The sequence below is a fragment of the Scardinius erythrophthalmus genome (assembly GCF_964197995.2).
Source record: "Scardinius erythrophthalmus genome assembly, chromosome: 1".
NCBI classification, from domain to species: Eukaryota; Metazoa; Chordata; class Actinopteri; order Cypriniformes; family Leuciscidae; genus Scardinius; species Scardinius erythrophthalmus.
Genome location: NC_138221.1, coordinates 65,211,936 through 65,227,842, shown reverse-complemented (window position 1 = coordinate 65,227,842; position 15,907 = coordinate 65,211,936). Strand labels below are relative to the sequence as shown.

General features: G+C 37.1%; 1 protein-coding gene across 1 annotated transcript in view; it reads left to right on the top strand.

Moving 5' to 3' along the window:
• The first annotated feature begins 698 nt into the window (after positions 1–698).
• The window catches only part of mosmoa (modulator of smoothened a), a 46,040-nt gene continuing 30,831 nt past the window's right edge, over positions 699–15,907 (top strand). Inside the window, exon 1 of the mRNA XM_081378006.1 lies at positions 699–1,573. Within this exon, the coding sequence (XP_081234132.1) occupies positions 1,468–1,573 (106 nt within the window). The 5' untranslated portion in view covers positions 699–1,467. The remainder of the gene's footprint in view (positions 1,574–15,907) is intronic.

Sequence of the window (15,907 nt, the reverse complement as noted above, 5' to 3'; positions counted from 1 at the left end):
AAGTCAAAGATTTAGCATAAATGTGTTAAAAGTATGTCTCATACGTACACACACACATATGCATACATATACAGTGATTTATATATATTTAAACTAACCTATATAAGTTTTAAACTCTAGTCAAAGATCAATCCATGAAAAAAGAAAAGACAGAATTTCAACATACTTTTCTCATAGCTGAACAAAGTATTGAGTATTTGTCATAAGGTTACTGAAGTATGAGCACTTAACAATATTGTTCATTTACTTTTTGGCTATTTCCATAATATGTAAATCAATTATGATTAGCCTACTGTAATTTGAGCAGTCCGCATCCACATGCTCATACATTAGAAATCATTTTCCAGTGTCTATCTTCATTTTTGTCTGCTTAATATCAGCTTTTTCGACATGATCCTGTTTTTTTACTACTTTTTTTTTATATATATGTAATGTAAACATAAGCTAATAATATAATTAGTGCACGAATGCGCAATTAAACGCATTTTTATGGCGATCTCATGCTTTTTGGACCCCGCTGCTCGTCGTTCATAATACAAAAGGTCTCTTTCTCCTTCGCCCAGAACGCATATATTGTTCATGAACTGTATTTTGAGATTCCTGTCTGCATTAAGTGGGTAATTACAGAAGTGCTGACAGATGTTGATGATGCCCACACAAACACACACAGAGAGAGAGAGAACTGACCTCCTCTAATTACGCGGAGGAGTCTCGCGAGAGCAGCAGAGACGACGGCGAGATCTCGCGGGCCTGTTGTGTCTGACGACAGACGTTGCGTGGGGGTTTTCGCCTGATGTCATTGGGAACGACGCGAGAGGAGCGTTTACACCGCCGCTTCTCATGCTCCTGCGGCTTTCTTCGCGAATCCACGCAGTCAGCGATCTTTCTCCGCGCATTTCGACGAGTTTTTCGGGCACGAACGTGATGCGGTGCAGCTGTGCTCGCGCTCGGCGTCCGTGAAGCTGCGCGCGCAGCCGAGCTGAACGATGGACCACAACACCGTCGATCAAAACGGCCGCTAATTCGTTGCTTTCACGCCTTTCCCCCCCGTTAAATCCCGCGATCGAGACTTTATTTGGGATGGATATGTGGACGTCGAGTGGAAGTAGGCCCTCCGGATGGCAAACACACCGTGCGGAGGCTCTGTAGCCTGTTAGCAAGTAACGGTACGTTAACAGAAGAAGAAGAAGCCCGCAGTGTGTGATGAGGATGATGATGATGATGATGATGATGGGGCATCAACTGTCAGGAGGAAGATCAGACTCACAACCTGGTCTTTAGGGATCGTGTGTTTCCTTCTACAAATCTGCTGGACTTATAGCCATATCATATCATATCATAACACACACACACATATATCTATCATGCCTGTAGACTCGAGCAGTGTTGTTGAGCACTGATGATATCTGTGGTGTAGAGAGACTAACTCAGTTGTTCACTCCTGAGTCTGAGCCCAGGACACCTGACATGGATAAACTCACCATCATTTCAGGATGTCTCTTTCTGGCTGCGGATATATTTGCCATAGCGAGCATTGCCAACCCGGACTGGATCAACACTGGCGAGTCAGCAGGTGAGAAACCAGACCAGATCAATAACTGGACAACTGTGTGTGTGTGTGTGTGTGTGTGTGTGTGTGTGTGTGTGTGTGATGTTTACATGCCAGCTTTGTCCTCATCTGTTCTGATAATAATAAAGTTCTGGCTCAGATTACATTATAAAGATAGACATCATCATAATAACTCGTTTAAAACATGATTGCGGTTCTTGCATCTTTTTATACACACTCGCATTTGGATATATATGAACTACTGAGCTGATAAGCGTTTACTATTATAATGTTTGTTTGTTAAATTAAATCAGAATTTAGTAGAGCTGTGTGTGTGTGTGTGTGTGTGTGTGTGTGTGCTGAGACGAAATGAACGATTCGATTCACAAGCTTGCGATTCAGTTCTGATCTGGAGTCAATTCGATATCGATTCTTTTGGATGTATATCAGCCACAGTACATCCATCAAACCGCATTTGTTGCCTGAGTTGAGAGAGAAAATAGATTAAAGCCGTTTAATATCAAAAGTGTATCACTTATAAATCATAACAAAGCGATTTATTGGATGGGAGGCGTTTTGTGAAAACATATCACAGACTAAAACATCAATTCTTTGGATTTAAAGGGATAGTTCACCCAAAAATTAAAATGCTGTCATTAATTACTCTCTCATGTCGACTATAGTTCATCTCCAGAACACAAATGAAGATATTTTTGATGAAATCTGAGAGATTTCTGTCCCTCCATTTACAGACTACTTAACTACCACCATTACACATATCCTCATCTGTGCTCTGAAGATGAACAGCACTTTCATCTTTGACTGAACTAATCAATATACTTTATCAGAATGAGAACTGATTAAAAAGCAAATATCGATATTTTCAACCCAGTCCTAATATTTCATTTTCAGGCCTTGAACACTCATAGGATTGGTCGTAAAGTCTAAATATATTTTGGTTTGTAATGAAATGTTAAAACTGTCTTCTTCTTCTTCTTCTTTTTTAAGCTCATTTAAAGATGCGTATAAAAAATGTATTGTATTTCATTACAACTTAATCTCAGCATTATTAAACATTTTGTTAATCAATAATACAAAAAAAAAAGCCATAGCCTATGTAATCATGTTTCAAAATCATTATCCAGTAATCAGGAGCGACCGAAAAGGTCAAAAGAATTGCATCACGATTCTTCAGTAATATTTAACCGTAGATATTAATAATCTGACCAATACTTCAAGGCTTTATATGAAGCTCAAGATGATGGGTGTTATTTATTAGGACATGTAGATGGTTATTATTAAAGATGTAAAGCTCACGTGTGTGTGTGTGTGTGTGTGTGTGTGTGTGTGTGTGTGTGTGTGTGTTGATAAACAGCTGCTCTTTGTCCAGCACTCATGACTGCTCAATAAGTGGGTCATCAGGGGTTCAAGCTCAATCCTCTCCATTCACTGAGAGTCACTGGCCTCTCACGCTGCACACACACACACACACACACACACGCAGTCTCACGCTGCAGTGCTGAATCAGGTGTCAGAACACACACTGCCATGTCAAGATATTCCTTTGTGTGCGTTTCAGCACGCGATGTTCAGCGCATGCTTGCTCTCGGGTTCACTCAGCCCTCATGACTGGTCTTGCTCACTGTCTGGAGTAGGTGTTGCTGTCCCATAGTTATGATGAAACCAGAGGCGAGGACAAGTTATAGGACACACACACACACACACACACACACACACACACACACACACACACACACACACACACACACACACACACACACACAAATTAGCCTATGTTTTTCATAAAGTGCATAGTGTGTTTGTGATATAATGATCCACAGCATTATTTGATATAATGTAATTAACAGTTAAGCACATTAACCAAACCCACACCCCAGTTCTGTCATGTGTGTCCAGGCGTCAGTTTTACTTTTGAGGGGTTTTATTTATTTATTTATTTTTTTGATAGGCGATGTCTTAGAGAAGCAGGATGGCTGATATAAAGCCTATATATATATATATATATATATATATATATATATATATATATATATATATATATATATATATATATATATAAAATATTTATTTATAATATGTTTATTTTAATTAATATTCCATAAATTGGACATAAATGTAAAAAAAATAAAGATTTAAAAATAGTCTAAACATGCTTTTACTTTAGATGGCAATTGATTCTGCATTCCTATTACAGTATTTTTCACAAATAAAGTAATTGTTTAAAAAAATAATATGAATAAAAAGGAAGTGAACACTGTAACAGGGCGCTCAGTTGTGCACACTGGTAATCATATTTCTTTCATTAATAAAGAAGACAAGGTAACACTAATTTTAAGTGAGCGCTGTGAGAGATCCGTCAAAATAAAAGTCCCTCTTCTAACACACCGAACAATCAGGAAAAACTATTTGGTATATTTAAAAAATACCAAATATTGGCTGATGTAAACCACTTCTTCTTTATGCTGTTATGAAATGAGTAAATGAGTGATGAATCACACACACACATCTTTCAAACCTTTTAGTAAATTCCACTGGGAAACAAAAACATGTTTTGGCATGCGGACACACACAATATGCTTTGCATTATATTACTGGAGTATAATATGGCAATATAATATTTATTTTGTCAGGTAACATGCTTAACAATAGCTATGTTTCCAACCACCTATTGTATGTGCATTGTGGGATATTGCATAAGAAAATTGCTGGATTGGAAACGCCAACGTGCACATAATTAAAAACAAATGCACATAAAAAACATACGCTCTCAAATTGAGGCGGTTACATGTTTATCCGATAAGAAGAAATGCCTATGAACTACAAAACACATTTACCAAATAAATCCGTTTAATGCGCAACAAAAAACATCACATGACTTTGCCCTCAACAGTGATTGGATAACTGGACTAACCAGTGGACCAATCGCATCACAGCATCTCAGATGTTGTTGTTATCCGGTATAATGACGTACGAGAAGCGTCTCTCAGGTTGTGTTTCCACACCAGGCATCATCACGTAAGATCACATGACAGTGTGTGTTGCGTTTCATCTGTCCGCTCCGAGACGCATTCATCATTTATGATGGATGATTAAAGAGACACTCGACTGCAGGAGCGTCCGTTATATTACAGATACTTTACACCGATTTCCAGGAAGTGAATGTTGTTCTCTTGAACCCACACGATGGAAACGTGCTTTATCCGCTAATGTTTAATGCGATATTCCAATTTTGTGAATGTTAGACACAACTTTGGATGGAGACTTAGTCAAACCAACATTTATTCAGACACCTTCAACATTTCTCACATTATCAGAGTTTATTCACTATAGTTTAGAAAACGGTACTAAAATATGACTCAGAATCAGTTGATATTTCACTGGTTTCGTCCGTCCTTCTGTTAGACTGTCTCACAGATGAATTATGTTGAATATCTGTCAGCTGTTAAATTTAACTACACAATTAGATAATACCAGTTTAGCTCAACCGATTACCAAGCAATGCTTCATTTTGTTCAGTCTGTGTGTAAAAAGAGCATTAGCAATTAAAGAAAAAACACTTCAGCAAAACATGATCAGGTCAAAGTGTCTGAATCATTTTTGGTCCCAAATCTTTATAAATGTTACTGGTAGTCACTGTATGAAGAATTATTGGGTATAATATGTCACACACTTTACTTCACTCACATAAATGACCTATAGTGTCCTGCACCCAGTAGTAAAACCACATATATCTGCATGGTGTCTGAATAATCTTTGGTTTGACTGTAGTTAAAGAAGAAAAAACCCTAGAGATTAACTCTAAATCAGCCAAAATAGTGACGTAATGATACCAGTCCAGTGAAGGCGTCATGGATAAGATGCATTGTGTGTTTGTGTGTGTCGGATTGCTCCTTGGATCGAGCACTTCTCAGCTGACTGTTTAGTGCATGTCTGCGTGTGATCAGAGAAGTGAAGGGCTCTTTGTGAGAGACTGTTTCCTTCCTGTGTCGGATGGTAAAGTCATTAAAGTGTGTGTTGTGTGATGTGGTCTGAGACCAAATGAAGCACATAATAGGCTGATTGCACATTGTTTCGGCTCTTCTAGGGAAACGGTGTCTTTGATCCACTTCTAGACAATATTGACTAAACAGTTGCATTGAAGTTTGTTGTTTTGATTTCTGATATTATGGTTAAGAAATGTTCCTGTGTTGATGGGTACACAGAGAAAGACATTTTCTCAGTGCAAGAAAGCTTGCTGTCTATTTTTTAAGTTTGCTATTATTATTATTATTTTACAGCCATTTTTAGTGGTGTCTGAAACCATTTTATTTTAACAAAAAGTTATTTGAAACATTAAAGTTGACACTTTACTTGCATGCAATTTTGGAAGTTTGTTTCCGCCACAGAATAAAACATTTTAAAAGATAATTGCGACTTTTTCTCACAATTGCGAGTTTACATCCCGAAATTCTGACTTTATTTCTCACAATTGTGAGTTATGAAGTCCGAACTGCAAGATATAAACTTGCTGTTGCGAGATAAAATCGTGCAATTCTGACTTTTTTTTTTCTCAGAATTGTGAGATATAAACTTTTATAACACAATTGCGACTTTATATCATGCAATTCTGACCTTTTATCTCACAATTGTGTGTTATAAAGTGAGAATTGCGAGATATAAACATGCAATTCTGAGGAAAAATAGTCCGAATTGTGAGTTTATATCTCGCAATTCTGACTTTATAACACACATTTGTGACTCTATCACGCAATTGTGAGATAAAAAGATGTAAACTCGCAATTGTGAGGTAAAAAAGTCAGAATTGTGAGATAAAAAGTGGAGGTGGTGGAAACAAGCTTCCATATTCAATAGCCTATGTTTTCAATGTATATAAAATCACTTTCGTAAATCTAATTTGAGGCTGACTCAAAAATGGGGACATCTCGTCTTTGACTGCAAAATTGCGTCCATTTAGTTTCAGTCCAGAGCCGTTTACAGACATGAATGACCCCTCAAAGGCAAACTGCACCTGGCCAAAAAGAAAGAAAAAAAAAAACAAAACAAACGCTTGCATGCATTGAAGCAGGAACCCGAGCATATCTAGAGATGGGAATATCAGACATTTATCAAAGAAGACTCTAGAAAGAAACAATAAGGACTTGTTCTAACCGTAAAAACACCCTGACATTGTGACAAGTTTTTCACAGCCAAGCCCGACTTGTTTTTGTTTTTTCTGCAGTATTTTTATGAGTCGACCTGCAGAGACTTGAGTAGAAAAGGCTTGCCTTTTTATAAGTCTCACTGGTTTTTGCATGTAATATGTATAATTTTGCCCTTGGGAGTTATTGGTGTTGCTTTATTAGAAATGTAGATGCGTTTTAAACCAGAATCTGTGTGTTTGTTCAGCCGAGCCGTTGGCAGCTTCACGTGTCGCTCTCGCCTCAGCGGTGCTCAGCTGTTTCGTGTTTATTTGCATTTTTGCAGTTTTATACATGTACAGTTGTTTCCGACCACTTCATCATTTTTAATGTCCAGCCAACATTATCTGCCGGCAATTACCTTTAGCAAGCATTTAGCCTCTTTCCTCTAGCCAACATGTGTTCAGTTTGAGTCTTCTCTTTGGCATTGTTGACATGTTTGCATGTGATCTGATCACAGCTGGTCTTCCCAGACATCTGATGTTCGGTGAAGTCGTGCCACGTATATGTGTATAAGCTTGTTTCCGCCACAGAATAAAACATTTTAAAAGGTATTTTTTGAAGAATAGGCCTACTTTTTATCTCACAATTGCGAGTTTATATCTTGCAATTCTGACTTTATTTCTCAGAATTGCGAGATATAAACCCACAGTTGTGTGTTATAAAGTCAGAATTGTGTGTTATGAAGTCAGAATTGCCAGATCTAAACCCACAATTGTTATAAAGTCAGAATTGCGAGATATAAACCCACAATTGTGTGTTATAAAGTCAGAATTGTGTGTTATGAAGTAAGAATTGCGAGATATAAACCCACAATTGCATGTTATAAAGTCAGAATTGCGAGATATAAACCCACAATTGTGTGTTATAAAGTCAGAATTGCGAGATATAAACCCACAATTGCGTTATAAGGTCAGAATTGCGAGATATAAACCCACAATTGCGTTATAAAGTCAGAATTGCGAGATATAAACCCACAATTGTGTGTTATAAAGTCAGAATTGCGAGATATAAACCCACAATTGCGTTATAAAGTCAGAATTGTGAGATCTAAACTAGGGGTGGGCGATATGGCAAAAATATCATATCACGATTTTTTTCAGGAAAATCACGATTAACGATTTTATCACGATTCTTTTTATGTTGGTTTTACTATTTTGTGACTTAGCATTACAGGCAATCTAATGTCCATATTCTAAAAACAAAACCTTAGGTAACAAAATAAAAAATAAATAAAAAAAATGGCAGACAGGGGCAAAGATAAAAATATTTGTCATTATTTTCTTTGTTATTAAATATTAAGATCACAGATACACATTACACATACACAACTTAATATACAAATTAAATAGGCTAAACAGTGCTTTATATTTTCAGCTACAGTAGGTGTATTTAACAGTAGCATTGAAGAAAGTAATTAAATGAACAAATATGAAAATAAAACAAAACAGACTTCACTGTATAAATTAAACATTGATACTTATTAAAGCTACTATTAAAGTTATCAGTCAAGAGCATTGAGTGATTTTCTCTTTGCATTTTGTTGTTTTATTAACATTAAAGGGATAGTTCTCCTAAAAATTCAAATTATCATAATTTACTCTCTCAAGTTGATTTAAACTCGAATAAGTTTCTTTCTTCTGTTGAAAATAAAAGTTATTTGGAAGAATGTGGGTAACCAAACAGTTGATGTACCCCAGTGTGATTACCATAGTATAGCCTATGTTTCTCCTTTGGAAGTCAATGGGGACCAGCTACTGTTTGGATAGCCACATTCTTCAAAATATTAATATTAGAAAAACATTAGAAAATATTAGAAGGAAATGAATACAGGTCTGGAACAACATTAGTGCGTAAATGATGAGATAATTATTTTTATTTTTTTATTACTATCCCTTTAAGGACAAGCGGCAGCGTGTTTACTATTGCTACTGTCTCTTTAAGAGTTGCGCGCGACGCGTCTAATATAGCAGATTTTCTCTCAATTTTCTCAAGTTTGCTTTCACTTTAGACATAAACGACTTTATGTGTAAACCTTGTGTGTATTTGACAGTATAAGCACAATAAGACTCGAAAGATAACTTAGTCCAGTATCCTGGCGCTGGTAGACAGGCTTTTAGTGCATGTGAGCTTCACATGTACGCGCTGAGGAACACACATGTTAGAACAGCGCATGAGCGCGCAAATTAAATGTTTAACCGACAAGGCATTTAAGCACATGCAAATTATAAACTTGAACTGCAGTGTCCCGTTCCGCTGCGTTAACATTTGATGTGAATATACGTCGCGTTGTTCAGTATGTTGGGACAGAGGCGCCAGATATAGGCTAATGCACGATTCTACGATATTTCTTCAAAAGCAGATCGTGGAGACATTTTAATCGCCCACGATCAAAAATCGTCATATCGCACACCCCTAATCTAAACCCACAATTGCGTTATAAAGTCAGAATTGTGTGTTATGAAGTATGAATTGCGAGATATAAACCCACAATTGCGTTATAAAGTCAATTGCATGTTATAAAGTCAGAATTGCAAGATATAAACCCACAATTGTGTGTTATAAAGTCAGAATTACAAGATATAAACCCACAATTGTGTTATAAAGTCAGAATTGCAAGATATAAACCCACAATTGTGTGTTATAAAGTCAGAATTGCATGTTATAAAGTCAGAATTGCAAGATATAAACCCACAATTGTGTTATAAAGTCAGAATTACAAGATATAAACCCACAATTGTGTGTTATAAAGTCAGAATGGCAAGATATAAACCCACAATTGTGTGTTATAAAGTCAGAATGGCAAGATATAAACCCACAATTGTGTGTTATAAAGTCAGAATTGCATGTTATAAAGTCAGAATTGCGAGATATAGGCTAGCCTAGGCCTAAACCCACAATTGCGTTATAAAGTCAGAATTGCATGTTATAAAGTCAGAATTGCGAGATCTAAACCCACAATTGTGTTATAAAGTCAGAATTGCGAGATCTAAACCCACACTTGTGTGTTATGAAGTAAAAATTGTGAGATATAAACCCACAATTGTGTAATAAAGTCAGAATTGCGAGATAAAAAGTCACAATTACCTTTTTTATTTATTATTCTGTGGCAGAAACAAGCTTCCATGCATATGAGATTACCGGTATCGGCTATTAACTAATCCGAACTTTTACTATATGAAAATACTAGCCCAGAAATGTGGTGACATTTCATTCATGCATTCTCTGATAATAAAGGGTGAAGTATCTTCTCGCATGTGCTCTCATATTTAAACTCATTCCCCTCATTGCTCTCAAACTCATCATGTTGTTTGACAGAAATGTGTCCATCTCCTCTAAAATACCGGGAAACTGTTTGAGTGGCTCTTACTGCTCCGTTTCAGCTGAAGTGACGGTGTGTTTGTTGGCTTTTTCTAAAGGAAAGGACAGGAGACCTTCAAACTCTCCCCGTGACGGAGAACCCGAGCGCTCGCGGGCTCAAAACACGAGCTGGTGGTCGTGACATTTACAGAGCGATAAAGCCCTGCGAGCCTTTTGTTCCCGCAGTAACTGTGGCAGTGAGAGGAGTGATGAATCGGGTCTCTGTCATACAGCACAGAGCTTGTTGTTGAGGTGTCGAAGCCGTTTTCAACAGCAGTGTGTGTGTGTGTGTTTGCAGCAAAACAGACTCTAAACCTCCTCCCACTGTTTCTGAAGCTCTTTCTGATGCAGGGTTTTACACAATTTCCAAGAGTGTGTTAAACTGAAAGTTGTTTTTAAGTCAATGCACAATATTGTTAATTTTGTCAGCTATTTTTGTATAGCGGACGGGACTAGTGTAACATGTAGAGGAGGGGTAAAGTAATAATCACCAGAGCTTCTCTGTGATTTTAGTCCCGTCCAAATGTGCATCTCACTAATCATTACGAACAATGTCAGTAAAGATTACGACGACTTTCACCTTCAGTAAGTGGTCCGGAAAAATGACCTCAGGTAATACTAATCCCGTGCGAATAGACCCGCTGTAAATATACGTAAATATTCCATCATTTCCTGTTTAAAAGTAGTTTTCCACAGTTTTTCCAGGTATGGAGACGCTTGAAAAAGCATTCAGTTGCGATCTAGACGCTGGGACGAGTCTGTGGCAAAACTCAAGTGTTTTCTGCATTCAGATCAGAGAGAAGAGCGAAAGCACTCGTTAGAGGCATGAAACATCTTTTAGCGTTAGCTAAGTGCCTATTACCGACACAATCCAATCTGAAGTTAATTAATACATCGTTCGACCGGACATAACTGTCCGTTTTCATTTCATTTTCATTTCAAAACCATCTTTGTCCACAAAACGAAAGGCCGAAAACGTATTGGTGTGGACAAGGCCTTACTTCTGTGTCAAATGTACTTTTTAGTTTTTATCACATTTAAGTCAACCATGTCCGGTTTTTGTTTAGTCAAGTTTTAGTCGACATATGCCCGGTTTCACAGACAAGGCTTAAGATAGTCCCAGACTAAACTGCATGTTTGAGCTGTTTTAATTGAAAGCAACTTGCACTGATCTATCTTAAAATATATCAGTTAGGGCTGGCCGATATGGAGCAAAAAATATATCTCGATATATTTTGCTATATCTCGATATACAATATATATATCTATCTTTACAGGAAAAATAACCCCCCAAAAACTACTGCAAAAACAAATATGCCAAATACCACAGTCTTTTTTTATTGAAGTGTAAATAGGTAGGCAGTTCATGTAGGAACAAAGTGTTTCTGTGACATTTAAAAAAAAAAAAAAATCCCTGTATACAAAAATAATAATTTAACTGTAAAATAAAGGAAGAAATAATACATATTGCACTATTTTAAATAAACCTGTATAGAAATATCATTACTAATTTTGGCAAATAAATAAAAAAATGCCATATATCCCCCAAAAACTGCACAACTGTAGAGTAAAACATTAATTAAAAAAAAAGTGATACAAATGCATCTAAAAATTGACATGATTGTTACAAAATCACACTGTCTGGGGCCTCTGGGGAACTCAGAACAACTGCTAGCATAAGGTAAAAATATCTGCCATTAAATTACAGTATCTTACTACTATGCAATTAGATAAACGGTTCATTCATTACATCACTTTACCTCTGTCTTTATCCACCTTTTTTCTCTTCTCTTCTTTTTGGCACTGTATCTATAGCAGAATAGGTAACTTAGGCTAATGCTAATTTATAATGTGTCATGTAAATTCGGCCATCCGTCACAATCAGGAAACTTTCACCGTGTCTAGACCTGGCGCGAGCTGCCAGGCCCGTTTCTACAGGGGAGCCTGTTAAGTGTGAGTGTGTTAAGCGCCCTCAAACAAAAGCAATGCGGCGAGAGGCGACGCTACACAAAAAATTACCAACAACAACTGATCGCGCGCGCGCTGTTTCTGACACACTTCAAGCACTCGCTGGGCGAGGAAAGATTGATGTGCCTGACCGGACTCGGGGGACTTGGTTGAATGAGACAACACGCGAGGGGAGGGGGAACAAAAGCAAGGAGGCGGAGGAGGGCGGGGACGAGCACAGCACAGAGAAGGCAAACAAGCAAAGTGGCGAAATCAGAATTAATAAACAATATATCGATATATACGATATGTCAAAATCCATATCGAGTTTAAAAAATATCTCGATATATCGTAAATATTGAGATATCGCCCACCCCTAATATCAGTGTCATTGTTTTGTCTCAAGATGCACACCAGTAATGTTTTTTTTAATAAGGCATGTTTAAAAACTTAAAAGCCACTTAAATGTCCTTATTGAAGGCCTTATCCTGACTTAATCTAATTTAATCTAATCCCTGTCTGTGGAACTGGTAGGTTAGTCGACTAGAAGAGGCTTGGTCGACTTTATTCGATTTTATTAGTCGCAGAAAAAAATAAAACTGGCGAAATCACGCAGGCTGTAACGGACAGATCGTTAATGGCAAGAAATCCAAACATTCATCTATCATTTATCAACCTCAAATATGGCTTATCACTTTAAACATGTAAGTAGCAGCAACTTTACAAGTCCACTCGTGAATACTTACCTAGATAAATGTGCACTATTATTATGCACATATTCAAGTGTTTGTGTGGAAAGCCGCCATCACTTGAGTTTAACTTAAAATACTCAGTCATTTTTTCAAACAGCACTCGCTTTCACGTATACTTGCCTCACAGACATGAGGAATATATCTATAGAAAGCTTGACATGTCTACTTTTAAATTAACAATAAATATTATACGATTAGCCTATGTAATCCGTATGAAACGTGCACAGCTAGATATGACGAGTCAGCATATTTGATTAAAAATTTGCAGCCAAAAACACAGAAAACATTATCAATAAATTATTCAAATGTTTAGACGCTCTCCTTCTGTTTATTTTACGACACATTCATAATCATTACGCTTTCCGTATGCGTGCGTTTGAGTGCTGATTAGGCTGCATGTTTCTTATAGGCAATTAAAGGCTTGTTGTTATGATTTATGGCTTATTAATATAAACGCGCAATTAGTCGACTAATAGCTTAAATGAACGACGACTAGTCGACTAGAACAATCTTTACTCGAGGGCAGCCCTAAACTGGCTCTTAATTATGTATTGTGTAAAATCCCATACATGTCACTTAACACACATTATTTTAACAAACATGACATTAACCTCTGCTATCTATAAAAAAAAGTGTCACATAAAGATTATCTGAATGGATGATCAAAGTACTCTATTAAATGTTTTAAACCAATAATTAAATTAGTTGAAAACTTGCATAGATTTTTTGATGCAGCACCAAAAAGAGGGACCAAAAAATGTATTTACCCAGGAATACAATTCAGTTATGTTTCAGTTTCTTTTCTTTTTTTTATTCTACAATATTAAGACGCTTTGCCAAGTTAAATAGTTTTAAAATATCTTTAAAAATGCATCTGCGTTCTGTTCCTTTCTATTGCAATAGTCAGTCCGTCTTCACTCTTTTTCACTCAAAACAAACTCCATACCTGCATGCATTGATGCACTTCACTGAATATTGGGCACTTCAGTGATTGGACTAGTGACAGTCCATCCTCTGGTCCAAACCTCTCACACTTTGGCCTCCTTACCAAGCCAACATAATCCAATTAGAGCAAATATTTAACACACGCACGCGAAAAGGCCAGAGACCATTAGCAGATGTTTGTGATTGTGAACGCCAGGTGATCCAGTTCTGAGGAAACCCGCTGAGTTTTTTCAGGCACAGAGTCCGCGCAGTTTCCGGGTTATTTTGTCCCGCTCCATTGAGCTACATACCGAGGAGCTCTTAGGAAAAGGGTTTTATGAAAAGGACTGACATGCTCTTATCCGAACACATGAAAGGAGTAATAAGACAGAGCTCTTGGAAAGTGATGAGGCCGGTCTGTTTATGCCACTGACTCAGAGAAAATAAAGCCCTTCTCGCTGACTCAGTTCAGCATTTCTAGAGCTCCTGCTGCTGCTGACCAGATTTATTTCCTTAATGTATGTCCATGGCTCTTACGGCTCATAACTAGTGCTCCACTTATGTGGGTTTTCAATGGCGAATAATGATAATCAGATTGCAGGGTTTCCTATGGTTGATAAAATGTGAGCTAGGATTATACAGTTTATTTAAAGCTACTGAAATGTTGAAATATATTCTGAAGTTTAAAAAACTACTTATGCCACTAAAAATGTTTTACAACAGATGCAGGGCTCGACATTAAGGCTTGTTCAGGATAAGTGGATTTTTTATATAGAGAATTTTGTTTGCCTGGCCGGAGAAGTAGTCCGATTAAAACATCACTAACAAAAAAGTAACTAGGGAATCCCCAAAATGCGGGAATGATTCTGGTTTTATTACATGTAGTGTAAGTGGCGATTAATAAAGATGGAATGGATTGACGGTTACAAGGTTCTAAATGTTCTATAATATTCTAAAAATTAAAAATGTGGAGTTTTTATATTTATGACATGATACACTTAAGCAACATACGGCAAAGGGCGATGTCTTCCTGAATACTGTAACGTGAAAATGTGACACTGATTTCATACAACAGCTCAATAAACAAGTTAATATTAAGTCACTTAAATTTTAGATGCAATATTGACTGTTTTTGTTCTGTTTCAGCAGCGAAAATAGTTCCAAACAAAGATCACAGTGGAACCATAATGCATCTCACAGGAACACGTAACCGCATTTCATTACTGAATGATTCAGCGTTTTGAATGAATCGGTTGAGTTAAAGATTCAATGACCCTTTAATTTACTCCCTCATTCTTTAATGAATCAGCCGTTTGAATGAATCGTTTGATTAAACGACTCAATGACTCCCTCATTAAAGGGATAGTTCACTTTGAAATTAATTTTTGATATGTTTTAGCTTACCTCAAGGGCATCCAAGATGTAGGTGTCTTTGTTTCCGCAGTAGTTTCAATTTTGATATTTTTAGGTCAAACCGTTCTTGTCTGTCAGTCATATAATGCAGGTCGATGGTCACTGGCTCAAAACACAAGCACATGTCCAAATTAAAACAATTCCCCATCGTCCAAATGAAACTCATAAGTTTCAATTGCAGGCAAGTCTCTGATTGTTGAAAATGGCCCATTTTTCCAGAGCTTCGATGCCATATAGATGCCATCTATATACATAGATGTCGCCTTGGCTACGGTTTCGTTCCAATGAACTGCAGTAGCGAAGGCGACATCTAGTGTATACATCTATACCCGCCCGCGCCGTCAGATCATTTGGACGTGTGCTGTTTTCAAGAGATAACAACGATATAAATACTGTTCGTTTTCTCACACAAACCGCTCGTTTCGTGTCTTATGCCATCAATGTGTACTTATGATGGGGAATTGTTTCATTTGGACGATGGGGAATTGTTTTAATTTGGACTCTGTGCTTGTGTTTTGAGCCAGTGACCATCGACCTGCATTATATGACTGACAGACAAGAACGGTTTGACCTAAAAATATCAAAATTGAAACTAATGCGGAAACAAAGACACCTACATCTTGGATGCCCTTGAGGTAAGCTAAAACATATCAAAAATTAATTTCAAAGTGAACTATCCCTTTAAGACAGTCACCTGCCGCCACCTACTGGTGGTTTAGTTTCATGTTTAAAAATATCATTCTTTCCAACATTTCTTATTTGTA